Below are 22,445 nucleotides of genomic sequence, written 5' to 3'. Positions count from 1 at the left end.
AAAAATAACAAAAAAACCTACTCTAAGGAGCCAAAATTAATGTCAAAAAGAAATGCACTTCAGCTCGTGCATTTACCCATTAATGAGACTTGGATGTGCCAATCTCTGGAAATATTGATGGAGTTCATGGTGAAGGCAGAGGATATGGATTTCCTAAATCCAGTAAGTTGAATTATCTCATTGTAATTTCCGTCAATAGGTTCTAACACTGTTGTCTAGATTAAAGTTATGGAGTTTAAGTTGATTATATCATTGTCATCCACTCAGAAAGGTAAATTGTATTTTAAAAGAATAAACATTTTTATTTAAAGTTTTGAGTTCCATATTCTATCCTGCCTTCTCTCCCTCCCTCCCCTCCATCCTCCCTGAGGTGGTAAGGAATAAAATATAGGCTATACATGTGCAATGATGTAAAAATTACCATATTAGTCATTTTGTATAAGAAAACTTGAATAAAAGAAAAAAAAATGAATGAAAGTGAAAATGGCATATTTCAGTCTGTGTTCCAATCAATATCAGTTATTTCTTTGGAGGTAGATAGTATGCTTCATCATTAGTTCTTTGGGATTGTCTTGGATCATTGTATTGCTAAGAATAGTCAAGTCTTTCACAATTCTTCATTAAACAATATTGCTGTCACTGTGCACAGCATTCTCCTGGTTCTCAGCTAGGTATATTTGGACAAAGCACTGGATTTGAAATGGAAAGATCTGGGTTCAAAACCTAGCCCAGCTACTTCTGTTACTTCTGGAAAGACATTTCATCCTTCCAGTCTCATTACTCTTACTAAAAAAGAGGGGATTGAAATTAATGATCTCTAACATCTCATTTAAGCTAACTATATTATCCTTACACATTTAAGAAAATCCTACTTATTTATTCATTATCTCTAAAGCCAAGGGTGAATTAAAAATATATATGCCTGTATTTTAACATAGATGGTTTCCTTTGGAATTCCATATATTTTATTTGATCCATTTAAAAACATTTTCTTAGTAAGGGTCCAGAGGGCTTCACCAGATTTCTGAAGGGGTCCAGGACACACACAAAAAAAGTTAAACCCAGCTCTAATAGTAATTATATAAGGAGGGGAATAATTAATTTGCTAGGAGGAAACAAGCACTGATAGGATGGAATAATAGGATCATAAATTCAGAAGTAGAAAAGTGTTTGGAGATCATCTTTCTAGTCTAGTCCCCTAATTTTATGAATGAAGAAATGAGGTCCAGAAAGAGGTAGTAATTTCCAAAGGTTACAAAGGTAATAATTAGGAGAGCCAAAATTTGAACCAAAATACTCCAATCCTGAGTCTATTTATGAAAGAATCTCTTTGAGATATATACATTTTTTTTCCTGTTCCATCTCTGGTAACATAAGAGACATGTTTGATAGATGACTTTGGCAATGTTTTGGTGCAAAGCACAAGAGAAAGAAATCATAGACTTAAAAAATCTAAGAGTTGGAAAGGACATTGGAGGCCATCTAGCTCAAATTATCAACAATATAAGAACATAATTTGGTCTTTGCAAACATTTAAAACAAATGTTTTCTGAGTTTCAAAAATAAAACACATTCTATCTTTCTTTCTTTTTAGTGAGGCAATTGGGGTTAAGTGACTTGCCCAGGGTCACACAACTAGTAAGTGTTAAGTGTCTGAGGCCAGATTTGAACTCAGGTACTCCTGACTCCAGGGCCAGTGCTCTATCCACTATGCCACCTAGCTGCCCAAAACACATTCTATCTATTCATTTCCATTTTTGTTCTGCCTCTATAGTGACTAGGAAAGGGAGTAAACTAAAATATTCTGAGAATGTCTATTGGTACTTAAAAGAGGAGAAATGACTTGCCCAAGGTATGATAATAGAGTAAGGATTAGAACTTGGATTTTCTCATTATAGGGCTCTTCCTATGTACAGCTGTTTCTTATTAATAGCCAAAATTCTTTTGGAGCCAAGTCTGATATTGTGTAGTGTGGCAAGGATACCAGGTTTGGTGTAAGAGAATCCAGGTCCAAATCTCAGGTGCAATGTTCTGGAATTAGAGGACCTGCATTCAAATCTCACTTCTCACATTATTATAGTGGTAAACTATTGACCTCTTTGAAGAATAGTTTTCTTATCTTCCTCTGATTTCTCTTTGACCTCTAAATCTATAATTCTAAGTCACTTAACCTCCCTGGGACTGTTTCCTTATCTGTAAAATGAGGGGGTTCTTCACTAGATGATCTCCGATATCTTTTCTATAAGCTCATTTGCATTTTGATATGAAAGTGTGTGTGTGTGTGTGTGTGTGTGTGTGAGCGAGCAGACTGGCTCTGAATGAATTCAATTATGGCATGTTTATTTCTAAAATAAGTTTCATGACCTTGAAGTTATTGTACCTTACACAACAACAACAACAAAATTGCTCCAGGTCATTTCCCCTGAAGATGACCGGTAGGACCTCCAGACTGTGTGCTTTCTGCCTTGGAAGAGAAAGAGTAAAGGGTAAGCTCTGTTTCCAGGAAATTATATAGACCAATAGCAAAACTTAAGAAAAAGATCTATGAGGGAGCAAATAGTTTTATTATGAATGAATATATCTTTTATTTAGTGATGCATCATTCAAGTAAGGAGCAACATAATTCCAATTTGATAGTTAAAATAAAAACAATTCACAATTCTATAGAGCTCTAAGCTTTACAAAGCACTTTCCTAATGATAATTATTTGAGGTAGGGAATTGAAATGTGACTACTATAGATAACAATATGGTGGTTCTGAGAAGGAGAAGTGACTTGGCCAGGGACACCCAGCTAACAAACGGACACACTGGACTTTGCACCCAAGTATCCTGAGCCCAGGTCCAATACCCTTTCCACTATTGCACATTGCCTCTCATATTTGTCTACTGATTCTGGCTACTTTAAGATTCTAGAATTATGGATGTTTAGAGACATATGGGAACTTAGATATCACTAGCTGGTTAGGATATAGTCATAATATCCTGACTTTTATTTATTAACACTTTTCAGTCCTACATTTTGGTTGGACACAACACTTTCCAATGCCATGCCCCAGTTTGCCAAAATAGTTCATCAAAACTTCTCTCATACAGTGATTGCAAGAACCAATACTTGTCATTTTATACTTCTGTAGTTTTCAAATTTTTCCAGAAAGAAAAGATGCATGCTTTAAATTTAAACAGTTAGTGCCAACATGTCCATTGAATGTGATCAGTTTCGCTACATTTTTGTGCCATTTATTTACACTTTTGCACTGTATCTTAAACCTTTTTTTCTCCTCAACCCCATATTCCTACATTATCTCATTTGATCCTTGTGATTGCTCTTGAGAAGCAAATGAGACAAAGATTGTATTATCTCCACTTGACAGATGAGAATGCTGAAGCTCTTAAGGGTGAAATCAGTTCCCCAAGGTTCCCCACAGCTAGCTAATGACAGACCTGAGCCTAGAATTCAGTGCTCCTACATCTCAATCCAATGAGGGGAACAAGAATACCTTTATGCCACAGTGCTAACCACCTCTGCCCATGGAAGAGAGATCAGAAATGAAGACACATCACTTTTAGATTAGAATGTCAGTCAATAGGAAGATATGGTTTAATTTATAGGCAACTTTTAAGGAATACACTAAGAGCATGAAGAAAGACACCTGTAACAAGTCAGAGACATGGGAGGAGCAAGGATGAGATGGTGTAAATTGAAGTGAGCATATCTTATGTCTGAAAAGAGAGCCACAGTTTAAGTTCTAGACATCTTAATCCCACATTAATGCTGCTAGGAAGTACTGACTACCTTTCTATTATACTTGTTAATAAAACCAGTATGCTCCTCTGCCTAGTGAGTAGCAACTTTGGCCTCCCAAATCAAGGAAACATTCCTCGGCAGAAGAAAATGTTCAAAACATGGCAGACTTGGTCTATGAATAAGTGAGTGAATATACTCCGAAGATGAGGGAAATGGGACTCAAGATTCTTGAGGTTCTAGTTCTGATTTTACCATTAATTTCTTGTGCAACCTTGGGGAAATCACTTCCCCTCTCTGGGCACCAGTTTCCTCATTTATAAAAATGAAAACATTGGTGTCTCTAAGGTATCTTCTACATCTAAGGATCCACAGTTATCCCTTCCACATCTAAGGAGTTAGGGGTGTGGCACCCTTACAATCAGGAAAATCCAGGTAAAATTTTTTTGGCCCTCTCTTCATACCAGAGAATGTGTACATTTTTTCTTTTTTCTTTTATGGTGTATTTATGGTATTAAAAGGTAGATTATGTTGATATATATAATATCGTACATATCATTTATGCATTTGTGAATTTCTAGACTTTTTCTATGTCATCTGCGGCCTTTGTGTGTCATCTTTGGCTTCTGTAAAACTCTCCAAAAATTCCCATTTAATTTTTTATGCTGACATTTGATATATTGAAATCATGATGTGGACTGTTGTAACGTGGAAGGGATAACCAATTTCTGCTGGCTGGTAGTTTCCTCAGGGACCTCAGGAAAGATAAGCAAAGAGAGTGATCAACAAGACTACTAGGTACTGGGTGGATGGGCAGGGTGTCCCAAGAGCATCCTTTCCAATTATCTGACTTATGAGACAGCTGCTTTCTTCTGATTCTCCCATTTCCCAGGGCCATAATTCTTTATGTTGAAGGAAAGACAGTATGGAATAGTGAATATAGGGCTGGCCTTGGAGTCATGAAAACCTGCATTCAAATTCTGCCTCTGATACATACTAGTTATGTGCCAGTGGGCAAGTCATAACCTCTCAGAGCCCCAGGCAAGTCTTTAAGATTCTAAGTTCCGGAGAAGTTATTATCCCGGCTACCTTGGCTATCTTGTCATCTACTCTACCACTGTCCTTCTTCCTCTCCTTCAATAATACCCTTCTAACCATGTGTCCTTTCCCTGGTGATCACAAAGCTAGGAGGGACATCAAAGGTCATCCCCTCATTTTGTAGAAGAGGGAACAGAGACTGAAAGCAAAGTGACATACCCAAGATGATGACGACAACAATGATGATGATGATGATGATAAAAATAAATAATAAATAGTATTTAGAAAGTGCTTTAAAGTTTGCCAGTTATTTCACATATGTTATCTTAGTTGATCCTGACAACAGCCTTGTGAGGTCAGTGCTATTATTGTCCTCATTTTATAGATGAGGAAACTAAGATTGATAAAGATTCAAGGACATGCCCAGTAAATATCTAAGGCAAGATCTGAACTCAGGTCTTCCTCACAGGAGTCTAGCATTCTATCCACTATAATTGCAAGATGAATTAATCCACTGAGGTTTGGAACTCCACCCTGGGGCTAAGTTCTAATCAGTGAGTGAGTGAATATGAACCCATCTAACCGACTCTATCTAGACCTACTTTGTAGGGTTGTTGTAAGGCGATGGTCTAGAGCTCCAGAGGTAGCCAGGCCTAATGTAAACTCCTCCATAGAAGGCATGGGTCAATGGAGAATGGGTAACAGAACTCTTTGTCACTGTACTCTTAGGATAGGTAAGGGTCATTTCATTTTCCCCACTTCTGACCACACTCTAATTTTCCATTAAACTTTATGGTCAGTGTAGACATATAGACACAAATATGCTTGCGTATGCATTACACATGTATGTGTTTGGATTCCTATAAGAAAGTAATCATAAGATAAAGTGAAAAATGCCAAAAATCTAAAATTAGCACCCCCCTGCTGAAACATTAGATCCACTTCAGCAGAGCAATAAAAGGATGGTGCAGCCTAGGAAAGAGCCCAGCATTCAGTAGTAGGCAGGAAATTATACAATACCTTTAAATATAAGGTCAAATTTCATCACAACAAACTAACCTGAGAAAACTTCCAACAATTGTCCACATTATAAATTCCTTGAAAGGAACTTCCTAGGTATCAAGGATAGTCATTCCTGCTCACTAATGGGCTCTGATTTCTGCAATGTCCTTGACAATCATTCTAGAATGAGATGTATTGACTCAAATGTCATCTCACATAAGCCTCACCCAATTCACTGATCTATGGGCCTCAATTTTCTCTGTCATAAAATGAAGAGATTAGAACATGATTTGTTCTAAGATCCTTCCCAAGTCTAACATTCTGTGCTTTAGCAGTCAATATTCTAAGGTCCCTTCCAACTCTTAAGTTCCCCATTCTATGTTCTAGGGTTCTTCAAGCTCTAGAATTCTATGAACTATTACACTACAAAATCACCTAAAGGCCAACATTCCCACCAACATAGAGATATATTATAAACCTCTAGGTCCAGAGCTTCAAGGGACCTCAGAGGTTATCTAATAAAACCTGCTCATTTTACAGATGAGGAAACAGGCCCAGAGAGGTTAAGTAACTTAAGGTCACGCAATTAGGGTCATAGGCAGAATTTTGAACTCAGGTTCTCTGACTCTAGAATCAAGGCCCTTTCCACTATACACCAGCACTTAGTACAGTGTCTGGCATATAGTAGGAAGTGCTTAATAAATGTTTACTGATTGATTAAATGTGCTAATTGATTCTCCAATATGAATGAAGAAGGTGCAATTATTAGAAACTATAGGCAACTGTTTCTTTCTAAGGAATTCAATATTCTTTTTTTTTTCCATTGCCTCTAGTAACATATGTGGTGGAAGACTAGGAAAGAAAGAGAGGAAAATGTTGATTCTATTGAATTATTCAGTGTAATAAATATCCTTCCAATGAAGCCCATGATGTACCTTTATCATGTGTTTGAATATAATTTTGTCACAGATTTTAGTTATAGCTAAAGGGGTCATAATGTGATTGGTCCAATGAAGAAAGCAGGAACATCTTCTAGCAAGTGAGATTATAATTACATACTACAAAATATATACCTGAGAAAAGACAGCAGAAATGGTTCTTGAATTCAACAATTCAATGTCTAAATAGCAAAAAAAAAATACCCCAATAAACAAAGCAAGCCAGAATCTCACAACACACACATAATTCACCACCAAGATTATCCCTGAATATCAAATTTAAGTGCTCTCTGGGAAGGTTGGGTGCTCTGTCAGATAATGGAGTAGGAGGTGTCAGTCTTGCCCTTGATTATTGTACAAGATGATTAGAGGAGGCTAGGAGGTTAATTTCACCCTGTCAGGGCCTCTAGTTAAGATGTTGATGGCTAGAGTGGATAAACTCAGAGGCTTTTGTAAGCTCTTTCCTAACAAGAGATTTAGATGGACATTTTCCACTCCCCACCCCCTCTACACAGCTCAGAAACTTTCAGAAAGAGCTTTTTTGTTGTTTCAGAAGTCTTCTTCCTGTGATTTGTACCATTTTTCTTCCTTTCCCTCTTTTTTTTTTTTTCAAAAGGCTATCTTTTATGGGTGAATAACTTAAGAAGCAGGAAGGTTTTTGAGTAATTATCTGGTCTAATTCCATTATTTTAACAGATGGGAAAACTGAGGTCTATAGAGAGGAAGTGATTTACCTAAGGCTGAAAAGGCAGGATTGGGGTTGGACTGGACTCAGTTCTTTCAGTTCCTACTCCTAGGCTCTTCTCACCATTCCACATTACTACCCTCAAACAGATGTACTTAGAAATGCAAAACATATGTACAAGAAAAGTTGACTAACACTATCTAGCTATACACAATGGAGGTTAAATGAGGAAGAAAGACAATAAGTCCTTTTTTGCTGTATCCAAGGGCTAAGATAATCAGTGAAACCTCCAAGGAAAAAAGAATAACTAGAGTTAGGCCTTGAAGACTGAACTACAAAGAGTACAGGCGAGAGATGTTATGTAATGATCACAGGATTTAGGAGTAGGAAGGACTCTAGAGGTCATCTAGTCAAACCCCACATTTTATAGTTAACAAAATAGTACTAGCAGGTTAAGGTGACTTGCTCAAGAGTGCACATCATAACTAGCAAAGCCCAAGAGTCTAACTCTTCTAGTTCTTTCTACTACTCCACAGCTGCTTTTGAGGAAAATAGAAGTAGAAAGTGGAGAGAGGAAATATCTGAGCAGAGGTACCTGGGACAGGAATGTCCAGATACATAATATAGTCTTCTACTGGGACAAAGGATTCAGAGGGGCCAGAAGATAGAGGATCTTGATGAACAATCTTAGAAGTTAAGATGAAATCTGCATGATTAGGAGAAATTTTGTTTTACAAAATCATCATAATGAGTTTATTTGTACTAAAGACTAACTTAAAGAATCATTCATTTACAGGGACTTACAACAGAATTACTGTTTTTGGAAAGAGCAAGCTTCTTTCAATAATGATAAGGGCCATTACAGGATTGATCATAGCTTCTTGTCTCTTACCTGTGATGCAGCTGGCTGACCAACAATGACCCAACCTGGGCACTTCTGGTCCTGATGTGAGACAGAAGCATTAGATGCCCACTGATCCAGGAAACCTTTTGGTGTGTAAACCCCACAGTCTTTAATGCTGGTCTTTTGTTCAAACTCCTCACACACCCCATCTCCATCATGGAAATAGCATCGGCTGGGCTCATCTGCAGAAGGTAGACAAATGGAGGGGGAAAAAAGCATGTGGGAATCTTTCTCACTTGTTTGCCTGAATTAGCTGTATCAAACCCTAGAAAATAACATGGAGACATAGAATAAAAGAATCTAAGAGATGGAAAAAAGGTCCTTATGAAATCCTTTCTAATCCTTGCCCAAAACACAAAATTTTCTCTGCAACATCTTTAAAGAAACTCTCATCCAGAATGCATTTGAAAATAATAGAGAAGGCATGATCCTGGATAGTAGTAATTCTTAGGAAGCACATCCCAATATTGAGTAACATCTATCTTATAATTTCTACTCACTGTTCCAAATTTCTGCTCTCATAGGCCAATCAAAATAAGTATAATCCTTCTTCCACATAATGACCCTCCAAATATTTGAAGATGTCAGTAATCATGATCCCTATCTAAAAATATTTTATTTTTTCCATTGTATTTTATTCTGAACTTAAAACACCAAAAAAAAAAGACACTTCAATATACATAGCAGAACACAAAAAGTCTATGTAACATCATGAGTTTCCATTTCATACTTCTTGCTTAAAAACCAACATAAAAATTATGCATGCTGCTTTCAGTACTATTCATCTTATCTGGGCTTCTTTCTTAATTTTCTTCTGTTCTTTTCTGGATACACACACACACACACACACACACACACACAATTATAAGCAGGTATAAATGTCTCTTTCTGCACCTTGAGAACCTCACCTCTCAGGAAAGTAGATATACACTTCACAGGTCCTCTGGAAACAGATTTAGTTACTGTATTTGTTATAGTTCTTAAGGCTTTCAAAGTTATTTTTCTTTACTATAATGTTGTCCTTTTAGAAACTGCTGCTTGCTACTTTCACTTTGTCTAATCCACAGAGGATTTTCTGTAATTGTCGCTTTCATCATTTCTTGCAGTATAATAATATTTTATTATATTCACATACTACAATTTGTTTGGCCATTCTCCACTTGATGGGGCACCACCTTGGATTCAATTTCTTTGTTTTTTCTTTTTCTCTTTTCCTCTTTAAATCCCTCTCCTATTTTTTTAATGATACTCCCATGACATGATTCTAAGTCCTCTGGCCAGTAAAAGACACATTTTAATTTCCCATGTTTTGTTTTGTTTTTTTGGTGGTGGGGGGGGTATACAATATAGTTATATGGGGGAAAATGAAGAGAACAGTTGGTTATTTATGTATTGGGATAATTTAGGGTCAAAGTTCCACTTTTTCTTGGTGTCTCAGGTAATTCAAGAGCAAACAGGGGTTTCTACTTCAGTTAGAGGAACAGTGGAACACATTTTTACATAGATCTTATAACTCTTAAGTTGCAATGATATCTTCCACAGTAAAGAACCTATGCATTTTTCATTTCATTTCAGCTCAAACTAAGGAATAAGTATTAAAAACAGTTCTAATGACATATTACAAAAGCAGAAGAAATATACACAAGAATAAAATATTATGGTAGCAAGTTGATCTCAGGAAGGGCACTTTCTAATTTCATTATAACCATAACCATATTGATCAGAATGGAATGATTTTTTACTATGTTATCAAAATATTAGCACTAGTCTGTGTTTAGACCTAACATTGTTAGAGTATTTTTGTTTTATTTAACACTCCATAAGCAATATAATTTGACATAGGAGCAAGGAAACTGGGGCCAGAGGACTTGGGTTCAAATTTCCATTCTCCTACTTAATATCTATGTGACATTGAAGAATTTACTTAGTCACTGAGCCTTTTTTCTTTATTAGTAAAAATGGAGAATAATTCTGTTTTTACTAGCTCACATTGTGAGGAAAATGCTTTGTACAACCTAAAATGTTATATATGGGACTTATTTCTATCCAGTCTTTCCTATTGTATAAAAAGTCAGTTTATCTTTCTGTCTTAAAGTCAAGGAAGGACAGAAATTGCTTGATAAATCTTTAAGAGGTGATATCTACTTTTGTAACAGTCAGAAGCAGCCAAATTCATTGAAATGGGCCAAGGAAAGTACATTTCCACTACCACTCAACTTGTGGTAGTGACTGAGTTAGTTTGGGAACTCCCTGACAGATAACAACAATTCATCTTATAGCTGATAGTCCTTGCAGAGTTGCTCACGATTAAGTTAATTGTTTAAGATCACATAAAAAGTAAGCACCAGGCAGCTATGTAGCACAGTGGATAAAGCACTGTCCCTGGATTCAGGAGGACCTGAGTTCAAGTCCAGCCTCAGACACTTGACACTTACTAGCTGTGTGGCCCTGGGAAAGTCACTTAACCCTAATTGTCTCACCAAAAAAAACAAAAACCAAAAACCAAAACAAAAGTAAGCACCAGATGAACTAATTGAACTCAGGTCTTTTTGGCTCCAGGTCCAGCAACATAACAACAATAATAGCTGCCTCTCAAACATGTACCACAAAGCATAATCTGGAGGAAGAGTCCTTTTTTTTGTGGGGCAATGAGGGTTAAGTGACTTGCCCAGGGTCACACAGCTAAGTAAGTGTCAAGTGTCTGAGGCCACATTTGAACTCAGGTCCTCCTGAATCCAGGGACAGTGCTTTATCCACTGCACCACCTAGCTACCCCAGGAACAGTCTTTAGGAGGTCATAATTAAAGTTTGAGTTCATTCCATCTAGGGATCTTTATCATCTAAATGGTACTCTACAGGGCAGATTTTTTTCTAATTAATTAGAAATTAGAGGACTGAAGACACAAATTCTCTAACATGGATTGGAAAGTACTTGAGAACTCCATAATTAGGTAGCAGTACTGTCTTGAATCATTATCAGACAACAAGATTCTGCCTACTTGGGAAAAGTCTACAGAGGAGGAAGGAATAAGCCTATAATAGTAGAACAAGCACTAATTCCATAATTGGAGGACCCAGGTTCAAAGTCTCCCTCAACTATTGTTCAGGCACTGAAGAAGTTATATTGCTTCTCTGGCCCTTGGCTTTCTCATCTTTAAAATGAAAGGGTGGGACTAGATAATACCCATGATTCATACGATCAGATTTAGAGCTGTAATGGATGTTAGAGGCCTTTAACTCCAACCTCCTCATTTTACAGATGAGGAAACTGAGGCTCACAGAGCTTAAGTGAGTTCTCAGAGGTGTCACAGTTAGTAAGTGTCAGAGGTGGGATTTGAACCTAGGTCCTTCTGGCTCCAAGTCTAGCATTTGGTCCACCAGACAATACTTGTTCTAGGTCCAAGCCTTCTGATCTAATAAGATTTGTATTATTAAGATAACTAACTATCTGCAAAATAAGAGTCACTGAATGTAATGTCAGCTGTATTTTGAGTCCTTTCCAAGTTCCTCAGCCCCTTGTTTATTTCTAAAAACAGTTTATATAGTAAAATACCATCACAAGAGCCAGAATGAATCAATTCATTATAATTCAATTATTTAATGATAAGCTATTTCCAGCTGGGGACTCCAGTGACCAATAACATGCCTGAGGGAAAGAGTCTGGACTGATGACAGAAATATGATCTGTGTCTCTGTAGCATACAACTCTCATGGTATGGGGCCAACATATATGATAAAATATGGAATCTCATCTAATCATGACTATCTGCAACGTCACTCCTCTCTATATTCTTTTTGCTTTTTTTTTTTAATTTAAATTTTTTTTCCCCAAGAATGCTCCTACACATCACTTCCTGGGCACCTCTTCCATAAGACAATGGAAATAGGACCGTATCTTCAGCAAGTAAGTTAGCAAGGTTCCCTTTCAATTGTGGATTAAAATGTCAGCATGATTAAGATATGAGATCATAGAATTGCAAAAACGGAAAGGGCATTAGATGAAACCTACCACTTAGACCTTAACCCAAGAGGCATCAAGGCATCACACAGAAGTGGGCCTGTGCTGCAGTAAGCAAAGGATCAAGATTTCAGGGATATGACCAGCCATGCCATTTTCTTGAGACTCAAGATTTCATAAACTGAAGACAATAACACCTGCCCTAGCTGCCTCAAAGGGTTGTTACAGGACTTAACTAAGATCTAATTCATGTGAATTTTTTTGCAAGCCTTAAAAGTGTTCAATAAAAATCAGTTCTCCTTCTTATTCATAGTATCGTCAATAAGAATAATAATGATGATGATAGGCGTGGTGATGATGAGAATATATGGGAAAAAAGCTATATAAAATACTATACTAATGCATGGTATTACTGTTAGTCCATGGAAAAGTCAGTGATAGATGTTGTTCTTCAGTCGTTTCCAACTCTTTGTGAACCCTTTTGGGATTTTCTCAGCAAAGATACTGGAGTGGTTTGCCATTTCCTTCTCCAGCTCATTTTATAGATGAGGAACTGAGACAAATGACTTGCCCATGGTCACACAACTACGAAGTGTCTGAGACCATATTTGAACTCATGAAAATGAGTTTTTCTGACTCCAGGCTGGGCACTCTAGCCACTGTATCATATAGCTGTCCTGACTAATATCCCAATTGTGTTGGAAAATGTGGGTTCAAACCCTGTTTATGCCACTTATCAACTGTGAACTTGAGAAACTCTATTCCTCTTTCTAGGCTTCAGTTTCCCTATCTCCACAGTCCCTTCTCAATTTAATATGTTGTGATTCCATTATCTAGAACTCTTCACTCCAGAGGCATAAAGCATGAACCAGGTGTGCCAAGGTAGATCAACTCTGGGGCAAACAGTACCACTGGCTCTTCCCTTCCCCCTGTGGTGGGAGAGAGGAAAGAACTAATCGCTCTGGGTGTGCTGACACACTGGATCATAGCTCTATGCATGCATAGGCTCCCAGGCTACTATTCTGGGGTAAAGACATACATTTGTCCAAAATATAAAAGGGGGAGTGGGGCAGGGAGAGCAATCCATTGGTCTTCTCATGTTCCTCTAGCATATTCAGATTTCAAAGAACATTACTAAAGAGTGTGTGTGGCTACCCACAATAGGAATTAAAAGTATTCAGGCACAACCTGTAGGAAACCCTCCCTATACTCTAAACCTTTCTGCTACCCTGCCAAACATCAGGGGCCTATTTGAATGAAAGAAGCAAATTTATGAAAAGCTTATCACTCCCTCCCTACTCACACATCCTCAGATTCATGATGACTGGGATAACAGGGCTTCCTATGTTGTTGTTATATGAGCCAAAGGCCTCCTTCCTCCCCTAATACAGTGGTAAGATCCTATGATAGGTATAAACAAAGCCTCAGACCTACTCCAGTCAGAAGCCTCAATTCATTTTCACATGAAAAGGAAATCTCTGATTTCTATCATCTAGGCCAGAGTTTGTATGTATGTGTGCATATGTGTGTGTGCGTGTGCACGCATGTATGTGTGTCAGAAAAAGAAAGAGAGAATGTGTATGTGAGGGGGTGTGTATGTCTGTGTATATGCTTGTGTGAGTGTATGAGTGTGTGTGTGTACATATGTATATCAGAAAAAGAGAAAGAATGTATGTGTTTATGTGTGTGAATATGAATGTATGTGTGTATCTTTGTGTATATGCTTGTGTGTGTGTGTTTGTGTATGTGTGTGTGTGTTTTCCAGACCAATGATTTCATCAGAATAGGGAATTCCCAATATAGAAATTTCTTTGCAATTAATAGTTTGTGATTGTTGGCTGAGGCTCCAAGAGGTTAAGTGACTTGGTCAGAGCCATACAATTCAGAGACTGTCCGAAGCAGGCCTTGAATGCTAGTCTTCCAGACTTTGAGGCCAGCTGTCTATCCTCTACACCACACTGAATCTCATGGAATTCTTACAGAGGCTAATTTCTTCCTGATCATGCTCAAGACCCCAATAAATCTGTCTGCTTGGAGTCGGTAGAGCCCAAGGGAGGAAGAAAACAGAGAAACAGAGTTTTCTGAACTTCATGGAGATTATCCACTTCACTGCCAAGATCTTGTTGAACAAGCCTGCTGGAGGTCCCTTCTCTAAACAAGACCCTATTACCTAGATAGAGTCTCCCCTCCATTCTTTCTCACTACTACTGACCCAGGGGTCATTGATTGTATGTGTCCAACTCCATGAGGGATTCACTCCTTTCAAAAGCTGGGGTGAAAATGAAAAGATATGTTAGAAACCACAGGGAACAACTTTTAATTTATTTTTATAATTTACCAGCTTAACCTCCTCTCACTCTCAAAGCTCCCTGTTTCTGAGGAGAGCACACTATCCTTTTACTCAAGGATAAAATATAAACTCTAATTCATTCTGGTATTTCAGAAGATATCATAATACGTACTTCTAGCCTAATCCCCTTACTCTACAGATGGGGAAACAGTGGCCCAAAGATGTGAAAGGACTGGCCTAATGTCACACAGCTAGTAAATGTTAGATAAGGAATTTAAATCCAGATCTCCTGAAGACAGGCAGTGCTCTTTCTACATAAACGATATACCTTCCTACCCAACAAAGGTTTGCTGAATTTAATTTCGTGGAATTTAATCCTATTCTCTGGATATTTATTTATCTTGCAACAGTTGGACCCATGGAATTTCAGTGTAGGGAAGAACTTTAGAGATTTACTTTAATCTTTTCATTTTAAAGATGAGGAGCTGAGGAGAACTTGAGGACTTCACTGAGTTGTCCAAGGAACCAAAGCTTGAACCACCATCTCCTGAACTCTTCTCTCTGGAATGAGAAGTTCTTCTCATTACAGTTCAATGACTACAATGTGCTTAGGATGGAGCAGCTTTGCTATGTGAAGGCATTTTATAGAAATGCCTTTGAATAATAATCTGGCTCATAAATGGTTCAAAAACTACAGTGGGATCCCACGAGCACCTATATTTTTGTCAAAGCTCTATCAATCTCTGAGTGTGAACTGGGAGTCAGAACACTTACATAATAGTTGCAGTTTTTGTGTGACCTTGGGCAAGTAATTTCCCTTTTCTGGGCATTATTTTACTTATTAAAATAAGAAGTTTGGGCTAGATAATCTCTAAGGTCCTTTCCAACTCTGTCATTCTCTGAAAAGGATAGATGGGGAGGGGGCATAGTCAGAAGATCTAGGTTCAAAATCCTACTTTTATCACTTAATCCTAGTTCCAAGGAGTTCATATAAATACAACCAGTGGCTACAAGCTTAATTTCATGATTTTATCCAGTGACCTTAATACTCCTATCCCCCTTGTTGTATTCTCTCAGTATAAGACAAATCCCTCTTTTGGCTCCACTACTGTTCATGCACTTGAGGATTTAGGAGAGCCATTTGGAGAGTCTACTTGGCTAACAGAATTGATATGGGTGTGGTGGTATTAAGTAATTGTCTCTTTTTTAGTTGAGCCGAAATCTGCCAATAATAATTTTCTCCCGTGGCCACTGCTCAAACAACCATAGACTTGTTGCAAATGGTCTAATAAGAAGGATGCCTATTTTCCTCAATTTTTCTTTAAAATGCAAGTTGTTGTAGTCTACGCTGTTCTCATATAGCAAGCCAAAGAATACTTCAGTCTTCTCCTTCAAAAAAAAACCTTGGCAAGGGTGAGAATTTTTACCCCATTTGAAAGCTAGGAAAACCAAGCCTTGGGGACAATCATATTCATAGTAAAGTCTATGATTGGGGGCAAGTAGGTGGCACAATGGATAAAACACTGGCCCTGGATTCAGGAGTACCTGAGTTCAAATCCGGCCTCAGACACTTGACACTTACTAGTTGTGTGACCCTGGGCAAGTCACTTAACCCTCACTGCCCCCCTCAACAACAACAAAAAAGAAGTCTAGGATTTATGTTGAGAGATCTAAGTTCTATGATTAACTGATCACTTGTTGAGAAGATGGTAAAACATCTTTCCACATAAAACAAGGGGCTGAGCTATATAGTCTCTAAGGGTCTTTGCAACCTCAGAATTCTATGACCCCAAGCTGGTCTTCATGGTTATAAATTCTGCACCAATGGATTCTACCCCTGTTCATTCCTAGACAGTGCTTGGCCCAGAGGATCATTTAGCGTTAGATGGGATCTTAAAGACCATCTTGTCCATCCCCCTCATTTTACAGATGAGAAATTGGAGGCCCAAAGTAGTCAAGTATGATTTTGTACAAGATCACACAGCTAGTAAGTAAGTAGCAGAGCCTTTATTCAAACTCTGGTCCTTTGACTCAAAATGTTACATCTTTTCCATGGTACCATGCCAATAATTATGTATGTTTCTCAGAAGCAAATTAGGGGTGGGGAGGTTAGCTATGTTGTCAGCACAGTTTAATCAAGTGACTATGGGGACAAATTCATGTTATTGAATAACTAATCTAAGACAATTTGCTAATCATTTACTTACCTGGTCATTCTAATTATTTATCCTGGATGTGATATTTCAATTACCTTCTCTCTATTACTCTTTCCTCCTAAAATATCTTCTTTATTTGACTGTTTAACTAGCTTCAATTTAAATTTTCATCATGACAGGTCATTTTAAATTCCCCTAAACCAAGTAGCAAGTGGTCATCTCCCAAACTGGACTAAGGCATAAATATCCAAGAGACTGAGGATCTGGCAAGTAAAATGGAAAAAAATAAAATAAAAAAAGGAATATGGCTACCCCCAAGAAGAAGGTATAAGAGACTGCTAAAGGTTTTGGAACCAATGATAACAACTGGCAACTCTAGCTTAGAACATCTTCCAACTCCCAGTTCAAGCCTAGAGATGGGTTAGGTAATACAACATCCCATTCTCTCCTTTTTAAAAAAAGCACCAACAATATTGCTAGAAATCTCTGGTTTTAGCTTGCCTAATAACCACTGGGAGGAGAAGTGAAGGGGGAAATATTTTCTTGGAAGCTACAAGAACTGCAAAGAGCTTGGCCCATTGAGAAATATGACTACCTGTGGAAGGAAAGATGAGAGCTCTTTATTTTAGAAGGATGGTGAATCTGCAAGTCAGCCAAAAGCAGACAAATAGCACATGAACTTTTCTAGGATGGGGAGCCTTCAACACCATGAACAATATTACCTAACTTATGGCATAAAATGCATTCTTGAATTAGACTTTAATTCTTAAAGATATTTATTAAAGTATAGATAACATATACCCACAATAGCTTCCCCACTGTCAACTCAAATTACATCTGATTAGCACTAAGTAATTCTTCTTTAGCACAATGACATCATCTACCTCAATCTATTTCTCTATCATCTAGCTAGCTATCTAGCTAGCTATCATCTATGTATATATGTATATGTATACCATATATATAAAAACTATATGTGCATATACAAAAACTAAATATGAAACAAATACACATCTATGCACAGACACATGTGTATGTGTCTATATGATGTTTTTTTTTCCTAGATCAGACAAAATAAATAGTATTTTTAAGCTCAGCTGTTTGTCTAGGGATAGTTCCAACCATAACAAGCTTTATACCACATAAGTACTCATCCAAATTTTAAAAAAAGAAAATAAAAAGGACAAAAATGCATGAGCTTGCCATCCAAGTAACAGATTCTTGGAACGAGGCAGATAGGATAACTTAACCCCTAACAGTTTGTAATAATCTATGTAGGAACTGTTCCACAGTAAATGGGTAGGTGTGAAACTCTTTAGGAATGCAATAAAAATGGAAATATTCCCAAATGGAAATATTTGGGCCCCATAGTTTACATCTTCAAAGGTTTGATCTTCATCTCAGACTATTGATCTCACTAAATTATTCCTACTACCAGGAGTAAGTAGCATCTTGTTAATCTCTGCTATTGGATTAGCATATATGGAATACTGAAGGCAAGAACTGGATGACTTTTCAAATTCCTTTAAATTTACTCTCCAGCTTCACATACAGCATCAAGGTCTAAGGTCAGTAGGGTCTATTGACTCTGGAAAGCTTACACTGGTTCTCAAGTCTTTCACTGATTCACCTCTCACCAAAGGGAATCAGTTTTCCTACTCTACTGACCCAGCTCTTACTCAGCTACCAAGATTTGGGGGTAAGTGAGCCTTTGTGCTTTTAAAAATTTCACAGAAGAATACGATAGGCTTGGAATCAGTTGCTTGAAAGCATCTTATAATGATATCGTTTTTTGTAGCACAGGTACTTATAGCTCTAGATAGGATCCAAGGGAGACCCACTTGATAGAAAATTCTACTTTGAAAGTCATTTTAGTGAGCTTTCAGTGAAGATACTAAATCTGCACAATAGGACCATGGGATAGAAGGTAAATTAGAATGATATAACACGGATCTTAAAACATGGAATATTGCATCATACATGTTAGAATTTTAGAACCAGAATGGACCTTGTTTGAACTCTTTCATTTAAAAACAATGAAATGGGCCTAGGGATTTGCAAATGGCAGAGTCAGGATAACAACCCAGCATTTCTATTTCCTAAAATAATGTTCTTTCTACTATAAGATACTGAGGTGGACTATAAATCTAAATTTATGCTTAAATTAAATTAAAGATTAAAATAAATTCTTGTAAAATATTTAAAAACATGTTTTAAAAATTAAATTTTATTGATTTTTCTTAAATCAAAAATTTCTCTTAGAAAAGCATCTTTTCTTAAGGAGAAATCACCCTTTAAGCTATTTGTATAGCTTTATTTCTCTTAAAAGAATTAGAAAAGTATCCAACATTTTCTGAATAAAAACATGAACTATAGTGTTAGGATTTTACAGAGTACTTTGATCATTTCATCAATTTATATAGATTTGGGTTCAAATCCTAGTTCTGCCATTTACGTTACTTAAGTTAAATAACTTTTCATTTGACCAGTGAACTGTATGCTATATCTTGGTTATATCCTACCTCTGAAGCTTGTCAGGGATGTGAACCTGGGCAAATCATATAATGGCTCTGAGTTTCTGTTTCCTCATCTAGGAGATGAAGAAGTTGTACTAGACAGCCTCTGGGGTTCTATCCAGATCTAAATGCACAATTCTTCAAACCTCTGTAAAATCAGGTTAATAGACTGCCTAATCACTGAAGTTACTTTTAGTTTGAACATTCTGTGTTGGAAGCTTCATTTTTCAGGCTTACAATACTAAGCAAATGAGCGGAATGTCACAACAAAGTTTGGATGATTTTTCTTGGGTCTTCCCCTTTTCCTGGCCCCATTCTACCATTCCAGTCCTGTTCCCCCCTAATCCTGGCCCCATGTTCCTTCCGCCCTCTTCCACACACACCCACATACATTGTCTGATGATTAAGAAGAGGTAGTAAACAGCATGATACTTTACTGAAATCTGCAGATACCAAGGAACTGGGAGATGTCTTAAATAAAAACAAGGAGAAAGTAGGGTTGTAGAAGAATGTAAAGAGAGCTGAAACATATGCACAGGAACTAACAAAGTGAGATTCAGCTGGGCAAGCATAAACTAATGAAGAGCCCTCTCCCCACCCCCCAAAAAGGAAGAATCAAAAATATTGATATTTAGAGAGTATGCCCAAAGTGGAAACGACTAAAGAACCAAGACCCTAGGATGAAAAAAGACAGCAAATTACAAATAATATACTTATTATGTTATTTCATTGAAAAGGGGGAAGAAAAAGAAAAGTAACATTTCAAGTGTCATGCAAAATTTGAGTCCCCTCTCTACTACCCAGGCATATGACATTATATTAGTCACTTCTCTGGTGAGGACCTCAGTTTCTTTAATTAAAAAAAATGAGAGAGGACTGGTAATCTCCAACATCCCTCCCTATTTTAAAATGGTATGTATCTGATTTATATTTTGGAAGCAGAAGTAGAAATTATGCTTAGAGCATTATTTATACATATGGCTTTTTATTTTATTTTTTTCTAGTCCTATGATTTTATAGACTTAGAGTACTCTTGGGGAGGGAATTCCCTCTATCAATACAGATTAGAAAGTGTTCTGCAATCTATAATCTTAGAATTGCATGTAGCATAGGGATTCAAGTAATTTTCACATAGCTAGTAGTCAGACTTTCAGATCCTTTCTATTCTTTCCTTATAGTCTATGACATAAATTATCTTTCAGCTCTGACATTCAGTATTCTGTGTTCTAATTCTTCTAAGGTCTCTTCTAGCTCTAACACTTTATGACATAAATTTTCTTTCAGTTCTGACATTCTATGTTCCATCTTTAATTGTTCTATTTCTAACATTCTATGATTTTATAATTGAGGCTCATTAAATTAATATCAGATATATAGAAATCTGTGACAAGATACACAGATATCTGGATAGAAGTATAAAATGCATTTGTTTATGTGCACTGGTCTAATGAGGAAACTTCATTTATGTGGTAACTCCCTAATGTGGAAACTCCCTGCAATTGCAGATCCACTATTCTTTTGAAATTTAAAGGCTTTGAGTTCCCAGGAGCAAAGAGAAGTGATTTGCTCATAGTTGGACCACTAGTATGTTTCAGAGACAGTATTTGAACTCAGTTTTTCCTGATGAAAAAGGCTGGCCCTTAGTAAACTATTACTTTTTACTGTGTCTCCCACGTATATATGAACATTTATATAATGACCACAAATAGATGATAGATAGATAGAGATAGAATAGAGAATAGATATCTATAAATGTGGATATACTCATATCTATATCAGATTCATATATATATAGCTATATTGATATAGATAGCTATACTTTAATCAGTGTACAAAACAAATTTCAAATTGGTGAAATGAGTCATTTCTCAAAGCATAATTGGCAAAGATTTCGAGGAGTTAGATTTCTATAAATAGGTGACATTCCTATCAGAGTATTCCCTAGATGGGCCCACAAGATCACTAGATGAGTCAGTCTACTACATAAAAACTAAGTCAGTTACTCTAACTTGGTACAAAAGCTCCTGACTAAGCTGACCACAATATGGTTGGCTCCCAGTAGGGTTCCCATAAAGAAACAATAGCACCAAATTCTAACCCTTCCATCCCTTGGTCTGGACTTCCTTAAAGACTGATCATTCTTCTGCCATCCTACTTACACATTGCCAAGTTTCTCACTGCTATTTCATTGACAGTGCCTTTGGTCATCAAGTCAGGAAAGACCTTCTAAAAACAGTGGAAGTTGAGACACATTGTGGAGTTATACTTTGGTGAGTTTTCTTTATCTCATTTGTCTGGTTACTCTTGGGAATTCTTTCAACATTTTTTGCAATTGGTTAGTATCCATCTGAATCCAGATGTCCTCGAATGGATATGTGGTTTAATTGTTTTCTTTTCTCTATCAATATACATGAATGTACTTTTATCCTTCCAGTCAAGCATTATGAGAAAGAAAAAAATTAAAGTAGAACAAGGGAAAGAATGAGAGAAACAAAAGGACTAAAGTAAAGTCCTAAGGGTTAATGTTTGGGGGAAATTGAAAAAGAAAATGATAGGCATTTCAAGAAGCTTGACCTTCATTTAAAGTTTTTGATCCAAAGTTGAAAGTTTAACAAGGTGGACATTAAATATAGAGAAGTTCTTTTATGATTGATTACAGAGAATTTCAATGTAGCTAGTACTATCATCTTCAACAACATTTGGAGCCATTCACTATTAGAGTTAGAAGGGTCATCATATCATTGTTGATACTCAATGTTCTAGAAAACTGGACTATTAGTTAGCTATTTGCTGAATGTAAACTACTCTCTCTCACCTCTGTACATGCTCTTAGGCTGTTCTCTATGCTTGAAATGTATGTTCTCATATTCATTTGTCAAACTTCTTTTTCTTCAAGGCTTAGCAACTGGGCAACCTTCTTGATGAAAAATACCTTTTTTCCTGTAAGTTGAAAGTGAACCCTCTCTCCTCAAATATTCTAAGATTACTTTGTCTGGATTTCTTCTCATCACCACTCCCCCTCCCCACCAAACACTTATAATACTGTCTTCTACTTTAGTTGTCTGTGTAAATGGTGGATTCCCACCATCATCCTAAGTAAATTATAAGCTCCTTGAGGTCAGGAACTTTTTTAGTCTTCGTCTTAAAAAAATAATTTCTAGTACTTAGCAATGAGCCTTACAATATCCAGTTATGGATTTGCAAAAGGTCCATG

At 36.9% G+C, this 22,445-nt stretch overlaps 1 protein-coding gene across 1 annotated transcript in view; it reads right to left on the bottom strand.

Moving 5' to 3' along the window:
* Positions 1-22,445, bottom strand: part of PAPPA (pappalysin 1) — a 290,144-nt gene that overhangs the window by 117,186 nt on the left and 150,513 nt on the right. The window contains 1 exon segment of the mRNA XM_043980172.1: positions 8,300-8,493. Within this exon segment, the coding sequence (XP_043836107.1) occupies positions 8,300-8,493 (194 nt within the window).

This window comes from Dromiciops gliroides, chromosome 2 (assembly GCF_019393635.1).
Source record: "Dromiciops gliroides isolate mDroGli1 chromosome 2, mDroGli1.pri, whole genome shotgun sequence".
Taxonomy (NCBI): Eukaryota; Metazoa; Chordata; class Mammalia; order Microbiotheria; family Microbiotheriidae; genus Dromiciops; species Dromiciops gliroides.
Note: the sequence above shows the minus strand (reverse complement) of the source record. Positions and strands in the feature narration are given on the sequence as shown.